Genomic DNA, 23869 nt, shown 5'->3' on the forward strand with positions numbered 1-23869 from the left:
GAGAATGGCTTGAACCCGGGGGGCGGAGCTTGCAGTGAGCTGAGATCGCGCTACTGCACTCCAGCCTGGGCGACAGAGTGAGACTCCGTCTCAAAAAAAAAAAAAAAGCAAGAGAGAGGAGGGAGGTCCCAAACTCTTCAACAACCAGATCTCACGTGAACTGACTGAGGAGTCACTCATCACCAAGGGGCTGGCACTAAGCTATTCGTGAGGGACCTGCCGCCATGATCCAGTCATCTGGCACCAGGCCCCACCTCCAACACTGGGGATCACATTTCGACGTGAGACTTGGAGGAGACATCCAGACTGTATTACCGTGTATGCATGTGTGTGCACACGTGTGTCTGTGGGTATGCACAGCTTCATGCTAGTACTCGGGTGTTTGTGCGCCCATGTGTTGCTGTGCATCTGTGTGTGTCCCATGTGTTGGTGTGTGTCCACGTTTGCGCTGTTGCCATGCGTGCATGTTTGTGTGCTGTGTTGCTGTGTGCGTGTTTCTGTTCCCATGTGTTGGTATGCATGTGTTTGCACTGTGCAAACTGCATTGGTGTGTGTGCACGGGTGCTTGTGCTAGGTATTGGTGTGTGCATGTTTGTGTGCAGTGTGCACTTAGTGTGCATGTATGTGTACAGTGTTGGTGTCTGCATGTGTGTGTACTGTGGTGTGCATATATGTAATGTCTGCACTGTGGTGTGCATGCATGTTTGTGCACTGTTGGCCTGTGTGCATTGTATGTGTGTGCTGTGTTGGTATGTATGCATGTATTTGTGCTCTCGTGTGTACATATGTGTGCACTGGTGTGTGCATGTGTGCACTGTTGGCAGTATGCGTGTGTGCACTGGTGCATGTGCATGTATGTGCACTGTGTTGGTTTGTATGCGTGCGTTTGTGTTCCCGTGTGTGGGTATGCGTGCATGCTTGTGACTACTGGTGTGCATGCCTGTGTTTGCACTGTGTGCATGTATCTGCTGTGTCCCTCGGGGACCCTCCAGGGCTCCTGGTAGCTGGGCCCACTGAGCAGCTCCGACTCACACGCCTTCACCGCCCTGCTGACCTTCTTCCCCAAAAGTCCCCCCATGCTGGCCCACCCCGGGTCACCCCACCCCCAGCTCACCCTACACCTGGTCACCACAGCCCCCGGCTCACCCCACCCCCGGTCACCACAGCCCCAGGTCACCCCATTCTGCACTTGGTGTTACCTCAGCCCAGAGGCTTCCTGGGGGATGTGTCCCCAGCACCACAGGTCCCCAGCACCTCCAGGAGCGTTTTTGAGGAAGATGGGGGTTCAGGTGGGAGTTGGCAGGGGAGGGTCTCCCTCCTATGAACCACCGGCCACTTTACTGGCGTTTGCCTTGTAAATGGGGTGGGGTCGTCAGGGGTAAAACTGACCCCCATCACATCTTTGGTGCAGTTCTGGGGTCCCGAGTGGGAGGAATGGGAGCTGAGACCTTGGGGGGAGTGGTTAAAGGACAGCCCTGAGGGTCTTCCCAGGAGGGGTGATTCGTCTCCGTGGTGTCAGGGCCCAGCACTCACCAAAGGGCCATGCCCATCGCCCCCCTGTCCTTTTATGGGAGGGTCTGATGCCCAGAATAGGGCCACGATCCCCGCTGCAGACACCTGTGGGCCCAGGCGGGAAACGCCCAAGGCGTGCATGCAGTGTTGGGGTCTCATAAATGCCCTTCCCAACAGCACCTGCCTCGCCCTGACCTGGTTGAGCTTAGCTGGTGAGGGCACGCTGCCCGGCCCCCCCATGCCTGTGACACATGGCCATAAACATGGGTGAACCAAGGTAGGAGCGAGTGGGGGGTATGCAGAGGCCCCAGTCGGCTGCCTCTTGTAAAGCGGGGACCGGTCGTGCCCTCCAGGCGGGGGGCTCTGTGATCGATTTCCTCCCTAGAGGGGACCAAGCTCCCTGAGGTGCACCCGGGTCCTCACCAGGTGCTGCTGTCTCTGGAATCAGGATTTCTGAAACCACCCTCAGCAGGGCCGTGGAGTGGCCCCTAGCTCTCTGATGGTGAGATGGGGTCCATCTCCCCTCATTCTTCTGCACCCTTCTCGGGAGAGTGTTGGGGTGGAATTGGGGTGGAATGGAGCCATGGGCGGTCTGGCTGCTGAGGCTGTGTTATGCCTGGGCACTGGCCGCCATGGCCCTTCCCTGCCAGGATGGGACAAGCAGCCATGTCCTCAGGTGGCTGGGAGCAGCCCTGGGCTTCTCTGTGTTGCATTCATGGCCCAGCCCTGGGGGTTCCTGGGGGCTCCAGGATCCTGGGCACTGCATGTTCTCAGAGAATGCGCTTCAGGACCTGGAACGGGCTGTGCAGTCTGGAAGCTGGTTCAGCCCAGGAACTGGGCTCAGAGGGCACTTTGGTGCCAGGGCAGGGGAGGGGACTTGTTTTTCTTGGGGTGAACTGCCAAGTCCATAAGCTGGGCTGTCCCTTCCCTTCTCCTCCAAGGGCCCATCCCCCAGCAGGGCCAGACCCCAACCACATAAGAGCCCTGGGCAGGGGAGCGGGGCTGAAGGAAGGGAACTAGAAGGGCAGCCCCTTCAAGGGGCTTGCGGGGTTACTCGAAGGGTGCACAGGTCTGTGTGGTGAGGCAGGAGGCTGATGCCAAGGAGGACCCATCAGGCACAGGGACAAAGAACTGTCATTGCAGAGGAGGGGAGGGGGAGGCACCCCCAGTTGTGTGTTCTCTCCCCAAGAAGACTGTGCTGGGGCTAATGACTCACTCATGCTCCTGGCCTCCCCACATGAACCCTCCTGGGCACCCCCCAACCCCATGCTGTGCTCACCTTGGCCTTGGAAGTGGGGCTCTGTTGGATGACAGGGTGACAGCTGCTCCCTGTCAGGGCTGGCCTGGGGTGGGAGGGGGCACGGTGGAGGTGTGGAGCTGTGGCTTTCTTAAATCCCAAGCATAGGCCCTGTCCCCATCAGGTCCCTGGCAGAAGAGGATAGAGGCCCCGGGCAGTGGTCTGGTGGATGCCTGGCGGGGGTCCTGCCCACAGAGGGCCCAGCCTCAGCCCTTGCTCGGCTCCCCTGCAGTGGCCACCGGGGAGATGTGAAGGGTACCCCCTAGACCCTCCACATTCCACATTTTGGAGTTGCTCTTTCCCGTGTTGGGGGGCCGCCGTCCAGCCCAGGCTGAGGCTGGCAAGGACTCCAGCAAGCATCTGGTCCTACGGAGGCAGAAACTGAGCCACAGAATGGGCAGGGACTGGCTGCACCCCAGACTCCCAGCTCCTGGCTGGCCTTGCCCGGAATTGTGTCATCTTCCTGGGTCAGATTCAAGGGTGGCCCCCACTCAGGGCTCACTGTGAGGCTGGGGAGATGGGGGTCACCTGGCCTCTTCCTAGATTAGCTGCTTCTCCAGCATCATCTTCCTCGCAGAGGGCCTGGGCTCGGAGGTGTGTTTGCTCTCCTCATCATTCTCCTCCACCTCACTTTTCTGGGTCAGGCGTGCCCATGTGTGGGCTGGCCGGTGGGGACAGGTGCAGAGGATGTGGCAGTTGGAGGCTGCCCAGGCCTCCCCATTTCCCACCCTTGCCTCAGGCTTCACAAACGGAAGGTGTTCATTCACTCATTCTTCATTCATTCATTTGCTTGGGGCTGCAGCCTCCCAGAAATGCACAGAGAGGGGTTCAGGGCTGGGCCAGTCATGAGCACAACACTGGGGACCGTGGACACCTGGGCAGGGGCTCCTCGTGAGACTTGGAGCTCAGGAAAGGCTACCTGGAAGGGGAGGTGTGGCTGAGGCTAAGAGTCACCCACAAAGGACAGAGGATGGGACGTGGTGGCTGAGCACATGTAGAGGCCTGGGGTTGAGGACAAGCTCTGCCCCTCAGGGGACTGGGGGCTGCAGACAAGGACAGCCAGGCTGGGCTGCAGGAGAGGCAGGGCCTCGGACACCAGCACATGTTCAGAGTGCATCGTGGAGGGCAAGGTGTGCCCCTGGAGGGTGTTATGCGGACGAGAAGGCTTCCTCGGCAGCAGTGGGGTCTGGGCTGAGGCTCCCTGAGACGTGCTATCCACTAAGCACTGGAAAAACAAGCAATTAGATTACGAATAAACGTAATAAATATCTGAAAAAATACAACATGCTGGGGCTGGCCTCAGGTTGGAGGCAGGGTGGCAGCTGCTGAGGGAGATGGGCCTGAGAAGAGGGGCTGTAAGGCCAGTCGGGGCTGGAGGGAGGGTCCTGAGACGTGACTGCCTGCTCTGACATCCTCTTTGGAGTCCTGTCATGGAGTCCCGCTGGCCTCCACGAGGAGGACATTGAGATGGGGGTGGTTTTCTGGGGTCCCCCATGCAGGTTGCAGCAGAGACGGGGTGGCAACCCGGGGTCCTGGTTCTAGTCTGTAGAGCTGGGGGCCTGGGTGGAGAGAGGAAAGTGCTGGAGGCCAGGGAGGATGTGTGGGGATGGGCCTGCCTCTGGCGCGGGTTCCCAAGCGTACCCTCTCTTCCCTGGCAGCCTCTGAGGGCAGATGTTGGCTTGGGGTCCCTGCCTCCCCTGGAGGGTCACACTCCCCAGCACAGCCCAGCACTGTATCAGTTTTCCTTTAGTTCCCAGGTCACTGCTGGGCCCTGGGTCTCACCCTTGGCTGTGACCCTCACACCCCAGTCCCCAGCAGCAGGGGCTCCCCGGACTGAACCACGGATGCCCGGCTCAGGGACTGGAGAAGGCTCGATGGGTTTCTGCTGAGTCAAATCCAACTGAAAAAGGTGACTAAATTTTTTTTTCATGTTAAAAATGTGCCACTTTTCCCAAGCCCTTGGGATACAGTGACAGCCCCTTCAGTGCCCTCACTGCCCTGTGTCTGTGCTCACCTGTGGGGTTGGGGAGGGGGAGGGGAGAGGATGGTGCTCACCTGTGGGGAGGGGAGGGGATGGTGCTCACCTGTGGGGAGGGGCGGGGCGGGGCTAGTGCTCACCTGTGGGGAGGGGAGGGGCTCGTGACTTTTATCTTCTCTGGTGTTAGGGAAGGTATTTCTGTCATTCTGGCTTCTACAAATAGAGATAATTCTATCAAATCCTTTCCCGAAGTGAGGCTTGTAGCTCAGAGAAGTTGTATCTGTTCAACTGTAGTGGTGATGATCACATTGTCACTGATTCTGTCGTAAGATTGCTGTTGTGTTTCCCTTAATTTTTGCCAATCTGGTGGTTGGAAAATGGCCTGTTGTGATTGTTCTAATTAGCTGCTCTCGGCTGGTGAGTGTGAGCAGATTTGCATACTTTTATTGGCTGTGGAATGTTTTCTTTGGTGAATTGCTTATCTGTAACTTTTGCTGGGTGCTGGCTTTGCAGGGGGTCTCATGATCCCCAAAGCCGAGTTCTGAGAGGAAGAATGTGTCTTGCCAGTGAAGCCCACGTCATGCGGGGGTGAGCCCATGTCAGGTGGGGGTGGGGCCCACGTCAGGCAGGGGTGAGGGGGGCAGGGTGGGGAAGGGAAGGCCGGGATTGCTCAGGGCATGTCCAGGCTCCAAATCGACCCTGCAAGAAGGGGTGACTGAGACACCCTTGGCCACACCCTCTGAGGTGGCTGAGAGGACAGTGGGCGTGGGGAACCCTCCCAGAGGCTGGTAAAGCCCTCGATTTCTGCTGGGCAGGCAGCCTGTCCTTGTACAGCCTGGGACTGAGCACTGGGGTTAGGGGGTGGAGGGTAGGGGATTCTGGGCTCCAGATGATGATGCCAAATTGTGCCACAGGTGTCCCCACCCATAAGAGGAGCCCCAGGGGTTGTCAGAGCAGGGATGGTGATTGGAGGGTGTTGTGACTGAGTGGTGCTCCCCAAGCACCCAAAATGCATGTTGATGTCCTAACCCCCAGCACCTCATAATGGGTCCATCTTTGAAAGCGGGTTCATTGTAGATGTCATGAGAGTCAACCTTCCTCCACACTCGAGTACCTTTAGAAAGTTTTTTTTTTTTTTTTTTTTCTTTGAGACAGAGACTCCTGCTGTCGCCCAGGCTGGAGTGCAGTGGTACGATCTTGGCTCACTGCAAACTCTGCCTCCCGGGGTTCATGCCTCAACCTCCTGAGTAGCTGGGACTATAGGCGCCTGCCACCATGCCTGGCTAATTTTTTTGTATTCTTAATAGAGACAGGATTTCACCATTTTAGCCAGGATGGTCTCGATCTCCTGACCTCGTGATCCACCCACCTCGGCCTCCCAAAGTGCTGGAATTACAGGCGTGAGCCACCACGCCCGGCCCGAAAGTTGTTTATATTTGATTCAAACTTCCTAGCTATTATCTGTGTGTATAGTGGGAGGGGTCTGCTCAGAGCTTCTCTGTGTCACAGGAAGCAGAACACTGACTTCGGTTTCAACAGGGACAGTTTGGCTGATGGGGGAGAATAGCCTGGGATGCAGCATGGAAGTGCAAGACCACCTTGGGGGGGGTGCTTCTCCATCATCAGGGAAAGAAGGGTGTGCTTGGACAGGAGGGAGCAGTGGAGGGTGAGGAGGAGTCACGGTCTGAATACATTAAATTAAATTAATTAATTCATTCATTTATTTGAGATGGAGTTTCACTCTTGTTGCCCAGGCTGGAGTGCGATGGCATGATTTTGGCTCACTGCAACTTCTGTCTCCCAGGTTCAAGCGATTCTCCTGCCTCAGCCCCCCAAGTAGCTGGGATTACAGGTGCCCGCCAGCACACCCGGCTAATTTTTGTGTTGTTTGTAGAGATGGGGTTTCACCATGTTGACCAGACTGGTCTCCAACTCCTGAACTCAGGTGATCCACCCGCCCTGGCATCCCAAATTGCTGGGATTACAGGCATGAGCCACTGCACCCGGCCTCACTAGACTTTTGTTTAACTGAGTGCCACCCCAAATGCCAACAATGAGGGTGGTCTCTTGGTGGTTCTTTCATGCCCTGCCCAGCGCCCTGTTCCTTAGTCCACCTGAGGCCCCTGGGGTTGGGACTGCAGGAGTCTGAGGCCAGGGCCAGCCTGAGCAGCTGATGGTGGAGTGGGTGCTGGGGACGCTCAGCTCTGGCTCGGCTCCCCTTTGTGCCACCTTCCGGGGTGGGGCTAAAGGCTTCTGCCTATGTCCACATCCACCCCCATGCCCAGGCCTCCTCTGGGGCCCAGAGGCTCCTCCTGCACCAATGGGCAGTGGCCTCCCAGCACCCCTTTCTGGCAGCCTTGGCTCTGCTCTACCAAGGCCAGCTTTCTGCACCAACAGGCCCCGCCGAGTGGGCAGCTTCTCGCGTGTTCCTGCTGCGGCTCAGCAGGCTGGGCCCAGATCCAAACAGGGGGCCGGAAGCTGGGTAGCCGTGGGAATGCCAGGTGCCTCCCACTCCCTCCCATCCCAATGGAGCTGCTCCTTCCCCAGGCCTGGCACCCATACAGGGGGCACTAAAGCTCAACCCAGCCTCACCTTACAGCCTGGAGTTCCCAGTGGAGGTGGGGTGGGGGATGGCATCAGGACCCTCATCCTAAGACAGCTCCAGTTAGCTCCTTTACAAGCAGGCACTGGCTCTGGGGACAGGTTCTTCCTGAGCACCTGGGACTGTGACCTGCAGGATGACCCTCCTGCAGAGTTCACACAGACGCCAGAGTTGGGGCCGCCCAGAGCACGCCCCCAGCACAGACGCTTCTGGGTCTCCCCTGGGCGGGGGGCAGGGCCAGCGGCTCCTCAGACAGAGCCACGTTTCTGCTGCACGTGCAGCGTCGTGTGTCCACCGCCAGGGTCCCAGTGCAGGGTGGTCCATCGTCACCAGGGCCCCTCTTGGTGCCCCTTTCTGGCTGAATTCCTACTTCCCATTTGTAACCTCCGGAAATCACCGACGTGTGCGCCCCTCTGCTGTTTTGTGAGTTTGAGAGCATCATACATATGCAGTCGTTTTCACATCTCTCTGACAGATGCCCAACCAACAATCACTTTTAACCCACAAAATCACCGCAGATTGGCTGGTACCTCCCTTTTATTCACCAAAACATGGAGGGGGGCGCAGGCACCTGCCTCCGCTGTGACATTGTTCATCATCTTCCCCCAGAGGCAGTGGCTGAGCCCAGGGAGGGGAGGGGCAGAGAGGGGAGGGACAAGGAGGGGAAGGGTGGGGAGGGCAAGGGTAGGGCCTTGGTTGCCAGTTGCTGTCTCACCCGCATCTTGGGGCCACCACGCATCACAGGTACATCCGCTCCTTTACCCTCAGGGACCCTCATGCAGAAATGCAGAGGTGCCTTTAGAGGCATGTCTCCGGGAGACTCAGGCTCTGGGTAGGGAAAGGGGCCCTGGAGGTTTTTACTGGGCTGGGACCATTACTGAGAAGGGAGGGGCAGCTCATAGAAGGAGCCTGTGGTGGCCTGAGTGGTGACCCTCAAAGGACATGCTCCTATCCTAGTTCCTGGAGCCTGTGGAGGGCGTCTGATGGGAAAGGGTCTTTGCAGGTGTGAAGTTAAGTATCTTGACAGGAGGAGATCATTCTGGATGAAGAGGGGCCCTAAATCCAATGACACGTGTCCTTAGAAGAGACAAAAGAGGAGACACAGACAGAGGCAGAGGCTGGAACGACACAGCCACAAGCCAGGGATGCCTGGAGCCCCCAGCAGCCAAAAGAGGTAGGAAGGACCCTCCCCAGGAGCCTGCGGAGGGAGCACAGCCCTGCAGACCTCCGGTTACGGATCTCGGGCTCCAGGCTGTGAGAAAGTAAATCCTGATTGTCCTGGTCACCCACTTGTGGTGACAGCAGCCCCTGGAGACTCACACAGGGCCCCATCTCACTTCCTCCTCAGACCCTACCACCCTGGAAGGCCCCATCACTGCCCTGACTCCCGGATGCTTTTCGCAGCACCTTTCACCAAGCACCTTGTGTTCGGTTCCCAGACTGGGGGGAGGGGTGGGCACCTCCTGGGCTGGGACCCCCAGCCTCTGATGTTGGCCCCAAGCTCTCCCCATCCAGCCCCCTGCCCCTCCCGAGTTGCAGCTCACGCATGGGAGGCCTGGGCGGGCTCCTCTAACGCTTGGAGTAGCAGTGATCTGGAAGGACAGAGGGGGCTCTCAGTGCAGGGACAAGGACCGGGCAGGAGCACCTCCCATCCCCACCCTGTCCCGGCTCCTGCTCGGTCTGGGAGCAGCGGGGCCGACCTTCGTTGGTCAAGTCGACGATGTTTTGTGGGCCGAGTCCGTACTTTTTGCAGGTTTCTTCAAATCTGCTCAGAAAGGCGGGTTCCAGCTGTGGGACCCGTGCTGGGAACAGAGTTGGTTCTGTGTGAAGGTAGGCCTTGCTGGGGGTGCTCAGGCCGTGCTGAGGCTGGGCAGGGGGTCATGCCCTGACCAGAGAGGGGCTTTGTGCCAAGTGAGGTGGGAGGTGACAGACTGAAGCACCCAGCACCCTCACGGTGTGTCTGTGGGAAGGAATGGCCAATGGGAACCACCTCTTCAAACCCCAGGGCCACGGCGAGACCCTCGGCCCGGGGTTGGGCCAGATTTCAGAGGCGGTGGGGTCCCCGAGGGAGTCAGAGGGGGACAGCAGAGGTACCGTAGAGCGCCAGCGCATGGGTCTCGGTCCCATTCCTGAAGTTCTGGAGGTGGAAGGTGATGAACAGCCTGTAGTCAGTCTCCGAGACGGCCACCGTGTTCTCGCCCTCATCTGCGTGGAGACATGGCTCAGTGTGGCCTGGCCCCGACACCCTCGGGGTCCTGTGGCAGGTGTGCTGTGTGGCCACAAGCGAGGATACCAGGTCATGTGGCCTTTTGAGGGGGGAAGGGAAGTGCCCAGGGTGCTTGCCCAACGGAGACCCCTGTACAGGGTGTGGGTGGCAGCGACACAGCCCCCTCCCTCCTTGTCATCGGGTTGCAGACCTTGGTGGTCCCTTAGTGGGCCCATCCCCCAGAGCCCAGCAAGACACACCTGCCTCCCTGCTTCCCCTGGGCCAGGAGCCCCCCTGGAGTTGGTGCCAGGATGGGTCACCCCAGTTCAGGATCAAGCTGTTGGAGGCTGAACTAAAATCCCCGGAGTCAGTGCTCACCAGAATATGGCCCAGGCCCTGAAGAAAGGGGACCCCCGGCTATCAGGCCAGGAGGAGCCTGGCTTCCACTTACAGTTGATGGAGTATTCCCCATTCTTCTCTGTCTTCTCGCAGACCACGACCACGGTCACACACTCCCCCTGCACCCTGGAAGCCAGCCAGGAAGATGCCGGGAGTGGAGCTCCAGCCCCCTGGACGTGCGATGGCAGAGTGCACCCCTCCTCCAGGACACAGGCTCCCCCTCCCAGTGCCTGGGCCTCATTCCACAGCCCTGAGTTCTCGGGCTGGGCCCTGCTGCAGCCCACCCAACACCCTCATCTCCTCAAGCCTCACCCCAGCCTCGGAAGGGGGGCGATTTCATCTCCATGTTTAGGGGAGAGCACGGCGCCAGGTCGACCAAGTCCCTGCTCCCACCTCACCCCGCCCCCAGGGGTCACACGCACAGGCTCAGGCTCTCGCCAGAGTGTGAGTCTGAGTGTGCGAGCCTGTGTGTGCAAGAGTGAGAGTATGCGTTGGGGTGGCAGGGGCATGGGTCTTCCTGATGCCAGCTGAGATGGGCAACACGCACATGAATTCGAAATCAAATTTTAGGCTGCCGTTCTTCAAATGTTCTATATTCCGGACGAAGACCCGCAAGTCCCCGTTTTCTTTAATCCGATTCAGGTCATCTGAGGCCATGAAAATAGAATACCAGACCCCCGAAATCTGAAGACAAAGAGTTCCAGTGGGTGGGGGCTGTGGGACAGCTCTGGGGATGCTTAGTGCCCACAGTCTTCCCTCCCAGGGCCCGGCCCCTGAGCATCTGGCTCCCAGCCAGATCCCCTCTGCCCTTCCAGGGCCGTCTCTGTCCCCAGGTCTCCCCTCTGTCCCCATATCCCCCCCTTTGCCCCCAAGGTCCCCCCTCTGCTCACAGAATGCCCTCTGCCCTTCCAGGGCCCCCTCTGCCCACCCCAGGTCTCTCCTCTGCCCCCCCCAGGTTCCCCTCTGTCCTCTCAAGGCCCCCCTCTCCACCCTCTCCCACCAAGTCCCCCTCTTTTCCCCAGGTCTCCCTTCTACTTCTAGGAACCCCTCTGTCCTCTTAGGGCCCCCATCTCCCTGCTGGCCACCACTCCACTCTCCAGGTTTCCCCTCTGCCCTCCCAGGGCCCCTTCTAACCTTTCAGGACCCCAGTCACCCTCCCAGGCCTCCCCTGCCCAACCCTCCCAGAGTAACCCCTGCCCTCCCAGGCCTCCCCGGCCTGACCCTCCCGGAGTAACCCCTGCCCTACCAGGCTGCTGTCACAGCCTGGGGAGGAGAAGTGGGCTCCCCTTGGACCAGCCGCCCTGGTCACAGGTCAGAGACCCCAGGCTGGGGGAGGACCATTGCCTTGAAGTCTGGCCCCTTCCCCACAGACCCCAACGCAGACGCACCCTGGCCATGTTGTAGTTCCTCTGCACAACGGCGCGGGGATTGAACTCCTGGGCCGCGATGATGCTCAGCCCCAGGCTCAGCAGAAGCAGAGCCATCCTTGCCGTGGATGCCTCAGCCCTTGGCCCACCCTCTTTATAACCTGCTGCCCTGTGGCTTCCAGCCCCATGGGGCGGCCCACTCCCTGGCCCGTCCACACACATCCTGTGCCCACTGGGCATGCAGCCAAAGGCCTTGAGGCTGGTGCCCTGTCCACCGTGGGAAGATCACCCACTCCCTTGTGGGAGCTTCCTGGATCTGTGGACAAAGGGACCTGCTGTCCCCTCGCTGGAGGCAGGCACCCTGTCCCAAAGGCAGGGGACAGCCTCTCTCTCAGCCTGCAAGAGGACCCATGGTGGCTGTGTCCGCAGAGTACAGGGTGTCCCTGTTCCCCTCCCGCCCCCTCCCGCTCCTTCCCCAGCACAGCATCTGGGGCCAGAGCCTATCGTGAGTCACCATGTCCCCAGACTCAACTGAGGACCTGGTGCTTATTCTCTCCTTAGTCTCTCAGTCCAGTAATGGGATGTGGACGAGCTGGGAAAGTAGAGAGTTTGCTTCTGTCCCTGGGTACAGGGAGAAGGCCGGGAAAATAGTACCAGACCAACTCAAAATTGCAGTTTCCCAGAGCTTATATACCTTCGAAGCTGTATGTCTACGTGTACGTGTGCATTCATCTAAAGACAGAAGTGATGAACTTCTGCTAATCTATAACAAAGGCCTGAGTCCTGAAGATCTTCCTCTGGAGCCTCAGTAAATTTACCTAATTTAGGGGGGTCCAGGTGCTGGGGTGATTACCCTTATCTCATCTCCTGCTGAATCATGGAAGTTTGGGGGCATTCCTTTAGACCCCAATAAAACTTGTTTAATCCTAAACGGGTCCCGTTAAGAATTCCTTCATTATCTTGTCATGCTTCAAGGCCCAGGAAGGGCCTGGACAAAACTCTTGGTGGGGCTTTTATTACATTCCAGCCTTTGTTGAAGGGCGCTGGCTCTCTCAGCTTTTAATCTTTAACGTCACCACTCAGTCAGTGCTGAGACGGTTGTCATGGAGGCCGGCCTGTTCAGCCGTTAGTGAGACCTGGCCTGCCGCATTCCCCACTGTCGAATTATGCATGATTGCTATCATGCTTGCATAGGTATTTATTATGAGAATCATGGGGGGATGGGGCATTATAGTCTTTCTGGCTATTTCCTGCTGATAGGAGGTCGTTGTTACAGGGCACCGAATGCAGTGTTGGAGTGAAGGAGGTTGATTTGTTCCCAGTAGTACTCTCTGTTTTGGGGGCCTAGAGGCAGCACCTGCTGAAAGAGTATGTACTGGAGGAATGTTTTGGAACAATATGCAACAGCAATACATTCTGCAACGTAAACGATGCCGGTGCCTGCAAGGATGGCCTGGTCTGCAAAGGATGTTCAGCCCCTAGGGAGGCCCTCCGCTAAGCCATGATGCGATCCGGCCATTAACCGATAGCCTAGGACTGGAGGTGACCTGCATCTGTGGATGCAGAGCCTTTAATGCCGGAGAAATATTCCCGGGATTATCAGGTACATACATGCAACATTCGGTTCTGATGAGGGCGCAGGGTCCCCCCAGCTGCTGTTAGAATATCTAGGGCCGTTTGATTTTGCAAGATAGCTTTCCACCTACGGTGCATTTCAGCATTCACACGGGAAATACTTTGGAGACTGTCGTTTAAGGCTCGCTGAGGAAAATTAGCCTCTGGCTGCCGTATGACCCTTTCTAAGCCTACTGAGGGCATAAAGATTGCGGCCAGATGATCGTCCCTGTGAAAGACTGACCTGATCCATCTGTTAAGCATAGGTGGGAGATTGGCTGGATTCTGGATGGTTTTTACCAGGGTCCCTGTGCCCATAGGAGGCCTAGAGTGCAGTGTCTCACCGTGCCCGAGGGCAGCCGTGGCCATAAAATGGTGCCACAAAGCCACTGGGTTCCTTCAGGGGCATCCCAGTGTAGGCCAGGTCATTGGGACCAGTCAGTGGCAAACAAATCTCTTTGTTGTGGGCCGGGCGCGGTGGCTCACGCGTAATCCCAGCACTTTGGGAGGCTGAGGCGGGTGGATCACTTGAGGCCAGGAGTTCAAGACCAGCCTGGCCAACATGGTGAAACCCCGTCTCTACTAAAACAATATAAAAATTATCCATTGGGAGGCTGAGATGGGCGGATCACGAGGTCAGGAAATCGAGACCATCCTGGCTAACAAGGTGAAACCCTGTCTTTACTAAAAAATACAAAAAACCATCCAGGCGAGGTGGCGGGCACCTGTAGTCCCAGCTACATGGGAGGCTGAGGCAGAAGAATGGTGTGAACCTGGGAGGCAGAGCTTGCAGTGAGCTGAGATCCGGCCACTGCACTCCAGCCTGGGCGACAGAGCGAGACTCTGCCTCAAAAAAAAAAAAAAAAAAAAAAAATTATCCGGGTGTGGTGGCAGGCACCTGTAATTTCAGCTACTCGGGAGGCTGAGGCAGGAGAATCGCTTGAACCTGGGAGGCAGAGGTTGCAGTGAGCCGAGATCGCTCCACTGCACTCCAACCTGGGTGACAGAGACTCTGTCTCAAAAAAAATAAAACAGAAAACACAAATAAAAACTCAGATCTCTTTGTTGGGGCACTCTAATATGTGCAGCGGAATGCGTGCCACGATCCGAGTTACGTTAGGCCGGTGGTCAATGTGTGGCGGGATCCATCCCAGGATTCGAGTTACTTTAAAGCCAGTGGTCAAGGGAGGGGTTCTGGTGTTTGCAGCGTAAGGGGGCTACTTGGTTTCAATGTCCGGTGGAGGCAGTTAGTCAAGTAAATCCATTCTAAATTCGAAGCAAGCCGTTTTTATACCGGACATTTTGTGGTATAACAGCCTGGACATCCACCTTTAGACTCGGCAAGGGCATAGTTAAAGCCGTTGCATCATCCCTTGTTTTGTTTACTGAGAATGGCCTTGTGTGCCCTGGGCCGTCTAAAGTTTTGTTTATGGGCCACTCTGAGACATTTGCCCTGGTGACTCCTGTCATTTGTGACCCAGTCCGAGATTTTAGATTTCCCAGAAAGGTTTGCCGGTAAATCCAGTCCTTCCCCTGGATGGGCGACCCCCGCCAAGGCAGCCTTGAGGTGCTGGAAAGGGGTGAGAGGCCACAGACCCTGCAGGAGGTTGGCTGTAGGTTATCCTCATAGTCCTGTGCCCAGTGTAAGGGAAGATGAGAGGTAAGAGCAGGAATGATGAGAGGCATCGCAAGACAGAGCGCTAGAAGAGAAAGTCCTGGTATTTTCTGAATGGAAACTTCAGGCCTTTTAGAGGTTCTGCTGCCCAGCCGCGGCGGGAGACTCCTCTGCTGCAGAGCTCTCGGCCGGCAAGGGTCTTTCCACTCGCGTGTGATGGACCCAAGGATTGATGCCTGCCAGCTTCAGCGCCGCGCCCATGGTCAGGAGCACGTGGTAGGGCCCTTCCATTTCTCCCGTCGTGGCTTCCTTCCATTCCCTCAGCAGTACTTGATTGCCAGGTAGGAGTGGGTGGCAGGTGTCTGTGGAATTCACCGCATCCCTGTTGGAAGCGAACTTATGCAAAACGTTAAGAGTTTGTCCTAAGGTCAGCAACATGATTCTTAACAGCCAACTCCCTATCTAGGGGCACTTTGGTGGCCTGAGACAGATTAGCTGCAAAGGGTCTGCCAGAGACAGTTTCACAGGGACTTATTTTAATCCCACTTACAGGGAGCAGTACTATGCTAAGTACCTGAGTCCTTTTCAGTGGAGCCTCTTGACACAACTTGGCAATGAATGTTTTTAGGCTGCGGTTCATTCTCTGAGTTTGTCCGGAAGATTGAGGTCTTCATGCTGAGTGCAGTGTCCGCTTTATTTCCAATGCTTTGTTCATTTGTTGAGTTATCTCAGAGGTGAGTGAAGGCCCATTATCATTTTGGATTACGTCAGGGAGCCCGTATCGTGGTATGCTTTCCTTCAGCAAAACTTTACTTCAGTTGCTTGTTCAGAGCGACATGGGCACGCTTCCTCCCAGCCAGAGAAAGTCCCCGCTAGAACTAGGAGGTATTTGCATCCCCAGGGGCTGGTGGCATCTGTGTAAAGTCTATTTGCTGGTTTTCTAGTGAGTACCTTCCTCTTTCTTGTTGCCCAGGCTGCCCTTGGCTATGATTATTAGGCTCATTCCGGGCGCACAGATGACAGTGTTAAATGATATTCTCTAAGTGGGCCTTTAGTCCTTTCCCTTTCAAATAATTTTGTACAAAGGCCAGCGAAGCGTCTCTCTCAAAGTGCGGGCTATCGTGAACGTACTTTAACAGCGGGCGGACGAGACGCACTGCTGCCCAGACTATGCCTGTGCTGTTTCCTCTCTATGCCTCCACGCCTCCTCATTTAGTTTGAATCCCTTATCTTCTGCAGCCTTTTCATCTTCAGAAGCATACCGGGGCTCCAGGGCCACGAAGTCTATTTGGGGAATTAAGGGAGCCTGGATTTCGATGCTATCACTGGCTGAATGCCCAGTGGTGCGGTCTGCGAAAGCATTGCCCCTTGCCGCTTTGGAATTACTGCGTTGATGGCCGGGGCAATGCATTACGGCTATTTCCTGTGGGGCCTTTATCGCTTCTAACTCTTTTTTTTTTTTTTCTTTTTGAGACGGAGTCTCCCTCTGCTGCCCAGGCTGGAGTGCGGTGGCACGATTTTGGCTCACTGCAACCTCTGCTTCCTCAGTTCAAGAGATTGTTTTGCCTCAGCCTCCCGAGTAGCTGGGATTACAGGCACGCACCACCGCGCCCGGCTAATTTTTGTATTTTTAGTAGAGACGGGGTTTCACCATGTCGGCCAGGCTGGTCTCGAACTCCTGACCTCAAGTGATCCACCTGCCTCGGCCTCCCAAAGTGCTGGGATTACAGGTGTGAGCCACCGCGCCCGGCCCACCTCTAACAATTCTAACACTTGCTGAGCATTTTTAACTTTGGTTATCCGCCCTTAACCACGCTCCTTCCCTCCAGATAACCCTGTGTGCGTGAGCTATCATGAATGCATACTTGGACTCAGCGTATATGTTGGCGCTCTTAACTTGGGACAGTTTTAAGGGCAATTGACTCCACCTTCTGCATCAAGGTGCCTGCCGATGAAGTTCTTGCCTCTGTTACCTCTGAGGAGGTCACCACAGCATACGTGGTGTTTCTCTTCCCGTCGGTGACCAAGCTACTCCCGTCTGCAAACAAGGTCCAGTCTGTGCACGGGAGGGCTACAGCCTTTAGGTCCGGGTGGCCGGAGATCACTTGGTCTACGACCTCTAGACAGTTATGTAGGGTTTCTCAGGCTCCTCGGTGGGAGGGAATAATGGAACAGGGGTTAGAGTTCCGGTGGTTTGCAGCTTTACTTTGGGGTCGTCTAAAAGTATGGCTTGATAGCTTTACCCAGTTGGCCTGCTGTCAGCCAATAACCTCCTTTTTGCTCCAGTAACACTAACATATGGTGGGGCGCATGTATTGTGACAGGCCGCCCCACGGTCGGCATCTCGGCTCCCTCGAGTAGCAGGCAAGCAGCAACAACTGCTCGAAGGCAGGGGGTCCAGCCAGCCCTTGGCTACCGAGGCAAGCTGCTTTGAAACGTACGCTCTGGGTTGTAACGCTTCGCCTCACCTTTGCGTTGAGACTCCAAGTGCCAAACCGTCTCTCGTGCACATTCAGTTGGAAGGGCTGAGGAGGATTTGGAAGCCCTAAGGCGGGGGTGGAGATTCACTCACGCTTCAATTGTTGATCAAATGTTGGTGCCTTTCCTCCCACTCGAAAGGATCGTGCTCGGCCCCTTTCCACAGCTCCTAAGGGCTTTCCCATGAATCCATAGTTAGGAATCCGAATCCGACAAAATCCGGCCATACCTACGAAGCCGCTTAGCCGCTTTCTCCCGGCTGGCTCGCCAAATTGTACCCAGGCTGAACTGAGGTTGGGCAGCTAATTCTCACGGCTTGATAATGAGATGCAGACGAACTGGGAAAGAAGGGAGTTTGCTTCTGTAAATGGGAACAGGGAGCAGGCTGGGAAAATAGCACCAGATCAACTCAAAATTACAAGTTTTCCGGAGCTGATATACCTTTGAAGCTATGGGTCTATGTGTAAGTGTGCATTCCCCTAAAACATACGTGATAAATTCCTTCTAATCTATAACTAAAGCCTGAGTCCTAAAGACCTTCCTCTGGAGCCTCAGTAAATTTACCTAATTTAGGGGGGTCCAGGTGCAGGGGTGATTACCCTTATCTCATCTCCTGCTAAATCATGGAGGTTGGGGGCATTTCTTTAGACCCCAATAAAACTTGTTAAATCCTAAATGGGTCCCGTTAAGAATTCCTTCATTATCTTGTCATGCTTCAAGGCCCAGGAAAAGCCTGGGCAAAACTCTTGGTGGGCTTTTGTTACATTCTAACCTTTGTAGAAGGGTGCTGGCTCTCTCACCTCTTAATTTTAATTTTTATTTTTTTTATTTTATTATTATTATTTTTTTTTGAGACGGAGTCTCACTCTGTTGCCCAGGCTGGAGTGCAGTGGCCGGATCTCAGCTCACTGCAAGCTCCGCCTCCCGGGTTTACGCCATTCTCCTGCCTCAGCCTCCCGAGTAGCTGGGACTACAGGCGCCCGCCACCACGCCCAGCTAGTTTTTTGTATTTTTTAGTAGAGACGGGGTTTCATCGGGTTAGCCAGGATGGTATCGATCTCCTGACCTCATGATCCACCCATCTCAGCCTCCCAAAGTGCTGGGATTACAGGCTTGAGCCACCGTGCCCGGCTAATTTTAATTTTAATTTTTTTTTTTAGACAGAGTCTTGCTCTGTCACCCAGGCTGGAGTGCAGTGGCGTGATCTTGGCTCACTGCAATCTCTGCCTCCCTGCCTCCCGGGTTCAAGCAATTCTCCTGCCTCAGCCTCACAAGTAGCTGGGATTACAGGCATGAGCCACCACGCCCGGCTAATTTTTGTATTTTTAGTAGAGATGGGGGTTTCATCATGTTGAGCAGGCTGGTCTTGAACTCCTGACCTCAGGTGATCCGCCTGCCTGAGCCTTCCAAAGTGCTGGGATCACAGGTGCGAGCCACCGCGCCCGGCCAGCTTTTAATATTTGACGTAATCACTCAGTCAGTGCTGAAAGTTGTTAAGGGGACCTGCCTGGTCAGCTGTCAGTGAAACCTGGCCCTGCCACAACAGCGTGGAGCCACACCTGCCCTAACTCCATTGGCCAGGAAAACAATGCTGCCCACACCTGCAGAGGCCATGCTCTGGAGGGGACCCTCCAAGTGTCCCAGGAGGGAGGCTGAAGCCTGGTTCCAGGAGGGGCCCAGAGGATGGACAGTCACGACCCTGGACACAGGGTGTGCTCAGTGGTCAGCCTGGCTGGGGGGTCCAGCCTGGGGCCGCTCTGCACGCAGCACCCTGGGGCCCTCCCATCTGGGATCTACTTGCTTGACCCCTCGAGCTTAGAGAGGGGCACCCACCCCCACCAAGCCCTCTTTTGTCAAGTTCCCTGGGGAAACCTGATGGGCAGCATGTGCCGCCTCTGACCAGCTCCCACCCTGCTGTGCTTTCTGAGTCTGAGGACAGAAGAGGGAGGTGAAAGCATTGAGGGCCCCAGGCAGAGGGTCTGGGTGAGGGCGAGGGATTCTCAGGAACTCGGGGGGCAGCAGAGCCTCCTCCGGAGACGTCAGAGGGGAGGATGCTTCTCGTGCTGTGGCCTCTGCGTGAAGGAGCCTCAGCAAGACCCGGGAAGGGTGACCAGGCAGAGGGACGGAAGGTGCAGTGCTGCAGAGGCAGCAATGAGGAGGTGCATGGCCAGGCACAGAGAGGAGGCAGAGGCCAGTGAGCCAGGGATGGCATCGGCACTAAGCTTGGAGAGGTGGAGGGCAGAGATTCAGGGCAGGGGCTTCCTCTCATTCCCTGTGTGGCGAGAGGCCTGTGGAGAAGTGGAATCTGCCCTGAGCTTTGCCCGTGGCTGCTGAGAAGCAGTCCTGACTGAGTCACTCCTCCCTAGGACAGGGCATTTCAGAGGTGGGGCTGGATCCAGCCTGCCCGGCTGCCCCGATTGTGCCCTCCCGGAGAATCAACAGGGTGTTCATGATTGAGCAGCCTGCTAGGAAGATGAGCCCTCAACACCATCCAGACAGGCCTTCTCCGCCGCTGAGTCCCCGCCAGCTGGACAGAGGGCCCCACCTGAGCAGCTGCCTTGGCACTAGATGGCCCAGGGCTGTGCCCTCCTGCATCTTGCTTGGTTTCCCTTCTGTTGAGACAGAGTGGAACTTACAAGGGCATATCTGAGTAGATGAATTCCCTTTTCACATGAGGTAGGCCAGAAGGTTTTCGGGCAGGTGGATTTGCAGCTAAAGTGACAGTAGATGTTGTCTGGGGTGTAGGTGGAGACTTTTCCCCGCAGCTTCCCATGCTGTGCTCAGACAGGGATCTGTTTGGTGGAGGAGTCCCCCCCGCCCCTTTCCTACCCAAGAGATAGTCATCATTAGCCGTCCTCTCTAGGCACCCATGTCCTTCCCCAAATCCATCACTACCCCTTCTCTGCCTCTGTTTCAGGAACTTTTAGAGATCTTCTATTTTCTTACTCAAAACCTGCCTTCAGCCCTAGCCTGTCAGGTACTTAACGCACAGGAGAGGTGGGCAGGGCACCCCTAAAGTCCGAGGGTCTGGCACACACAGGCACAACAGGCCTCATCAATATGAAAGAAAGGATGAATGAGGGATGGGAGTAGAAGGAGCCATTGGGAAAGGGGTGGGAGGAAGGATCTGGGCGCCTTTCCCGGGCCAGCCTGCTTCTCTTCTTTAACCACTGAAGCCCTCAAAGTCGTCTCTGGAGAAAGACACAGAACACAGACTGTTTCTGGGGTTCCTAGATCTGTCAGGAAGTGACAGTCTTGTCACAAGTCAGTGACATGGGGCCAGTTTTTCCAAGGGACTTTTATTGGCTCTATAGGGCAGTGTCTCCAATTATGCCCTGTTATAAAAGAAAATAAATTATTATCGGACTTATGCAAATAACTATTGTTAATAATATTTAATTGTTATTAAATAATATATTTATTATATATTAATGTATAATATATAATATTAATTAAATATTATAATTATATATAATTACATATAATTAGTCCTTATACATAATTATATATAATTATATTTTCTATTATATATAATAGGGACTAATTATATATAAGTATATATAATAAGGACTAATTATATATAAGTATATATAATAAGGACTAATTATATATAAGTATGTATAATAAGGACTAATTGGCCGGGCGCGGTGGCTCAAGCCTGTAATCCCAGCACTTTGGGAGGCCGAGACGGGCGGATCACGAGGTCAGGAGATCGAGACCATCCTGGCTGACACGGTGAAACCCCGTCTCTACTAAAAAAAAAATACAAAAAAACTAGCCGGGCGAGGTGGCGGGCGCCTGTAGTCCCAGCTACTCGGGAGGCTGAGGCAGGAGAATGGCGTGAACCCGGGAAGCGGAGCTTGCAGTGAGCCAAGATCACGCCACTGCACTCCAGCCTGGGCGGCAGAGCGAGACTCTGTCTCAAAAAAAAAAAAAAAAAAAAAAGGACTAATTATATGTAATTATATATAATATATAATATAATTATAATATTATAATTATATATTATATTTATTATATATAATATATATTATAATTATATATAATATATTATATAATTAATTATAATTATAATTATATTATAATATTATTTAATATTATAATATTTATATAATATATTATAATATTTATATTATATATAAATATTATATATTATAATATATTTAATATATATTATACATGAATATATAATAAATATATTATTTAATAACAAATATTATTAACAATAGTTATTTGCATAAGTCCGATAAGAATTGATTTTCTTTTATAACAGGGCATAATTGGAGAGTTCGACACTTGAAATCTGTAAAATATTTGAAGCACTTTATTCTGAGTCAAATATGAGTGGCACAGCCCAGGAGATCTTGAGAGCATGTGCCCAAGGTGATCAGGTTACAGCCTGTTTTTCTACATTTTAGGGAGACGTAAGACATTAATCAATACATACAAGATGCACACTGGTTTGGTCTGGAAGGACAGGTCAGCTGAAAGCGGGGGATCGAGGGTGGGGAGGTCCAGGTCACAGGCAGATTCAAAGATTTTCTGACCGGGCCGGGTGCGGTGGCTCACATCTGTAATCCCAGCACTTTGAGAGGCTGAGGCGGGCAGAATACTTGAGGTCAGGAGTTCGAAACCATCCTGGCCAACATGGTGAAACCCCGTCTCTACTAAAAATATAAAAAAAATTAGCCAGGCGTGATTGTGGGGTCACCTGTAATCCCAGCTACTCGGGAGGCTGAGGCAGGAAAATTGCCTGAACCTGGGAGGCGGAGGTTGCAGTGAGCCAAGATCATGCCATTGCACTCCAGCCTGGGCAACAAGAGCAAAACTCAACAAAATAAAATAAAATAAAATGAAATATTGAAAAACAAAGATTTTCTGATTGGCAGTTGGTTGAAGGAGTTATTATTGAAAGATCTGGAATCAATATATAGGAATGTCTGGGTTAAGATAAGGGCATATAGAGACCAGAGTTTTATCCTGCAGATGAAGCCTCCAGGTAGCAGGCTTCAGAGAATCGGTTGTAAATGCTTCTTATGAGACTTAAAGAGTCTGTTCTATCCGCTTTAAGGTTTCTGTGTTGATGTTAATACTGATCAGTTGTGTCTGAATTCCAAAAGGGAGGAAGGTATAAGGAGACATGTCTGACCCCCATTTCTCAGGATGACCCCAACTAGTTTTTCAGGTTAACTTTGGAATTATCAGTAGTAGCAGGCCAGAAGATTATTAGTATTGTAGACCAGAAGTAGTCCTTGGCTGAGGGGAGGGTCCGTCCGTTGGGTGGGTGGGACTTAGAATTTTGTTTTTGTTTTACACCGTATTGTTACAAATTAAGAATACTCACAAAGTTTCCAAAGTTTGAAGAAATTAGGTTGAGAGAAAGGAATTATATTTTAAATTTTGCTCATAAGAGTATACTATATTCCATTGGTAAAAGCTGTAAATAGCTTAAAAGAAGAGAAAGTTTTTTTTTTTTTTTGACTCTGAAAAACAAAAAAAGAATCAGCAAATTTCTTTTTATAAAAAGGCATGCACAATTATTTCAGTCTTCTATTAGTTCAGTCCGTGCATTTAACTCCTGTTCTGTTTGATACGAGATCAGCAAACCTCATGAATATATCAGCTCTCCACGAGAGCCCGGGAAGTTTTTCTCTCTGCTCCAATGGCACAATCTCTAAATTTATCAGAAACCTATATTTAAGAGTACTCCTCAGAGTTCTATGGCTGATTATAAACCATTCCATAAAAGGATTAAAGGAAAATAACAATTGTGGATGACAAAAGTCTCAGACCAACCATGGTTAAAGACTTAACTGACAAGGAAATTTGGTTATTTCTGTGGCATACAACAATTTTACATAATAACAATAATTATTACTGATAACATATACTGAGACCTATCAGAATCACAGGAATCTCATATAATTTTGGAACACATACTAATAACACATTTATTATTTATTTTGAGATGGAGTTTCCCTCTTGTCACCCAGACTGGAGTCCAATGGTGCAATCTCCACTCACTGCAACCTGCGCCTCCTGGGTTTAAGTGATTCTCCTGCCTCAGCCTCCTGAGTAGCTGGGATTATAGGCGTGCACCACCACGCCCAGTTAATTTTGGTATTATTAGTAGAGACAGGGTTTCATCATGTTGGCCACGATGGTCTTGAACTCCTGACCTCAGGTGATCCACCTGCCTCAGCCTCCCAAAGTGCTCGGATTACAGGCGTGAACCACCACGCCCGGCCCTAATAACACATTTATATGAAAATAATCCAAAGAAGGTTAAATATCATTTCATATTCGACAACGCTTCCCATACGATTTTATTTTACCAAATAAGCAAAATTTGTCTCTTTTGGTCTTCAGGGGACCTGATATCAAAAATTTAATAGGGCAAATAGACTGAATTTAGAATTTGATTTTGAAAAGTTTGTAAAAGATCAAAAGTTTAAAACACTTGATATCACAAAATAGGATTGCTGGTCACTGTAAAATAAGCCATTTATTAAGCCAAACTGATAACTCAAGGATTTAAAAAAAAAAAAAAAAAAAGCAAAACCTATTATTCTTTGAGAGAAAAGGTGTACTTTCCCAAACAATACTCTGTCATAAAGACAGCAGAAGGCCAACTAAATCGGTCTCTCAAATATTATAAACAAATCTATTACATTTTAATCATCTTGACCGTAAGACGTAATTTCCATAAACCTTTTAAAATTTCTTCAATTGAAGAGTTGTTAATGCTCTAAGAAAACCTTGTTAATCTGATGCTGGGGCCCGGATGCCAGTCTTCCATCA

The 23869-nt window shown here is 53.2% G+C and overlaps 2 protein-coding genes across 7 annotated transcripts in view; one reads left to right on the forward strand and one right to left on the reverse strand.

The window, feature by feature from the left end:
• The window catches only part of PIERCE1 (piercer of microtubule wall 1), a 266631-nt gene that overhangs the window by 98347 nt on the left and 144415 nt on the right, over positions 1-23869 (forward strand). The gene's annotated exons all lie outside the window — the stretch shown is intronic.
• LCN9 (lipocalin 9) lies at positions 7909-11500 on the reverse strand. Of its 6 annotated transcripts, none has more exons than XM_015116325.3 (7): positions 11383-11500; positions 10542-10678; positions 10047-10120; positions 9484-9594; positions 9090-9191; positions 8934-8981; positions 7909-8466 (listed from the first exon to the last, which is right to left on the reverse strand). In XM_015116325.3, exons 1-6 carry the CDS (start codon positions 11476-11478, stop codon positions 8959-8961), a joined length of 543 nt encoding a protein of 180 aa, XP_014971811.3. In that variant the 5' UTR covers positions 11479-11500; the 3' UTR covers positions 7909-8466; positions 8934-8958.

This window comes from Macaca mulatta, chromosome 15, assembly GCF_049350105.2.
Source record: "Macaca mulatta isolate MMU2019108-1 chromosome 15, T2T-MMU8v2.0, whole genome shotgun sequence".
Taxonomy (NCBI): Eukaryota; Metazoa; Chordata; class Mammalia; order Primates; family Cercopithecidae; genus Macaca; species Macaca mulatta.

Excerpts from the sequence above, each read along its gene's own strand:
- LCN9 (XM_077965369.1), bottom strand. The coding sequence starts at position 11,478 with ATGGCTCTGCTTCTGCTGAGCCTGGGGCTGAGCATCATCGCGGCCCAG. Across the intron at positions 10,679-11,382 it reads GGAACTACAACATGGCCAGG|ATTTCGGGGGTCTGGTATTC; the intron begins GTGCGTCTGCGT and ends CTTTGTCTTCAG. Across the intron at positions 10,121-10,541 it reads AAATTTGATTTCGAATTCAT|GGTGCAGGGGGAGTGTGTGA; the intron begins GTGCGTGTTGCC and ends GCTGGCTTCCAG.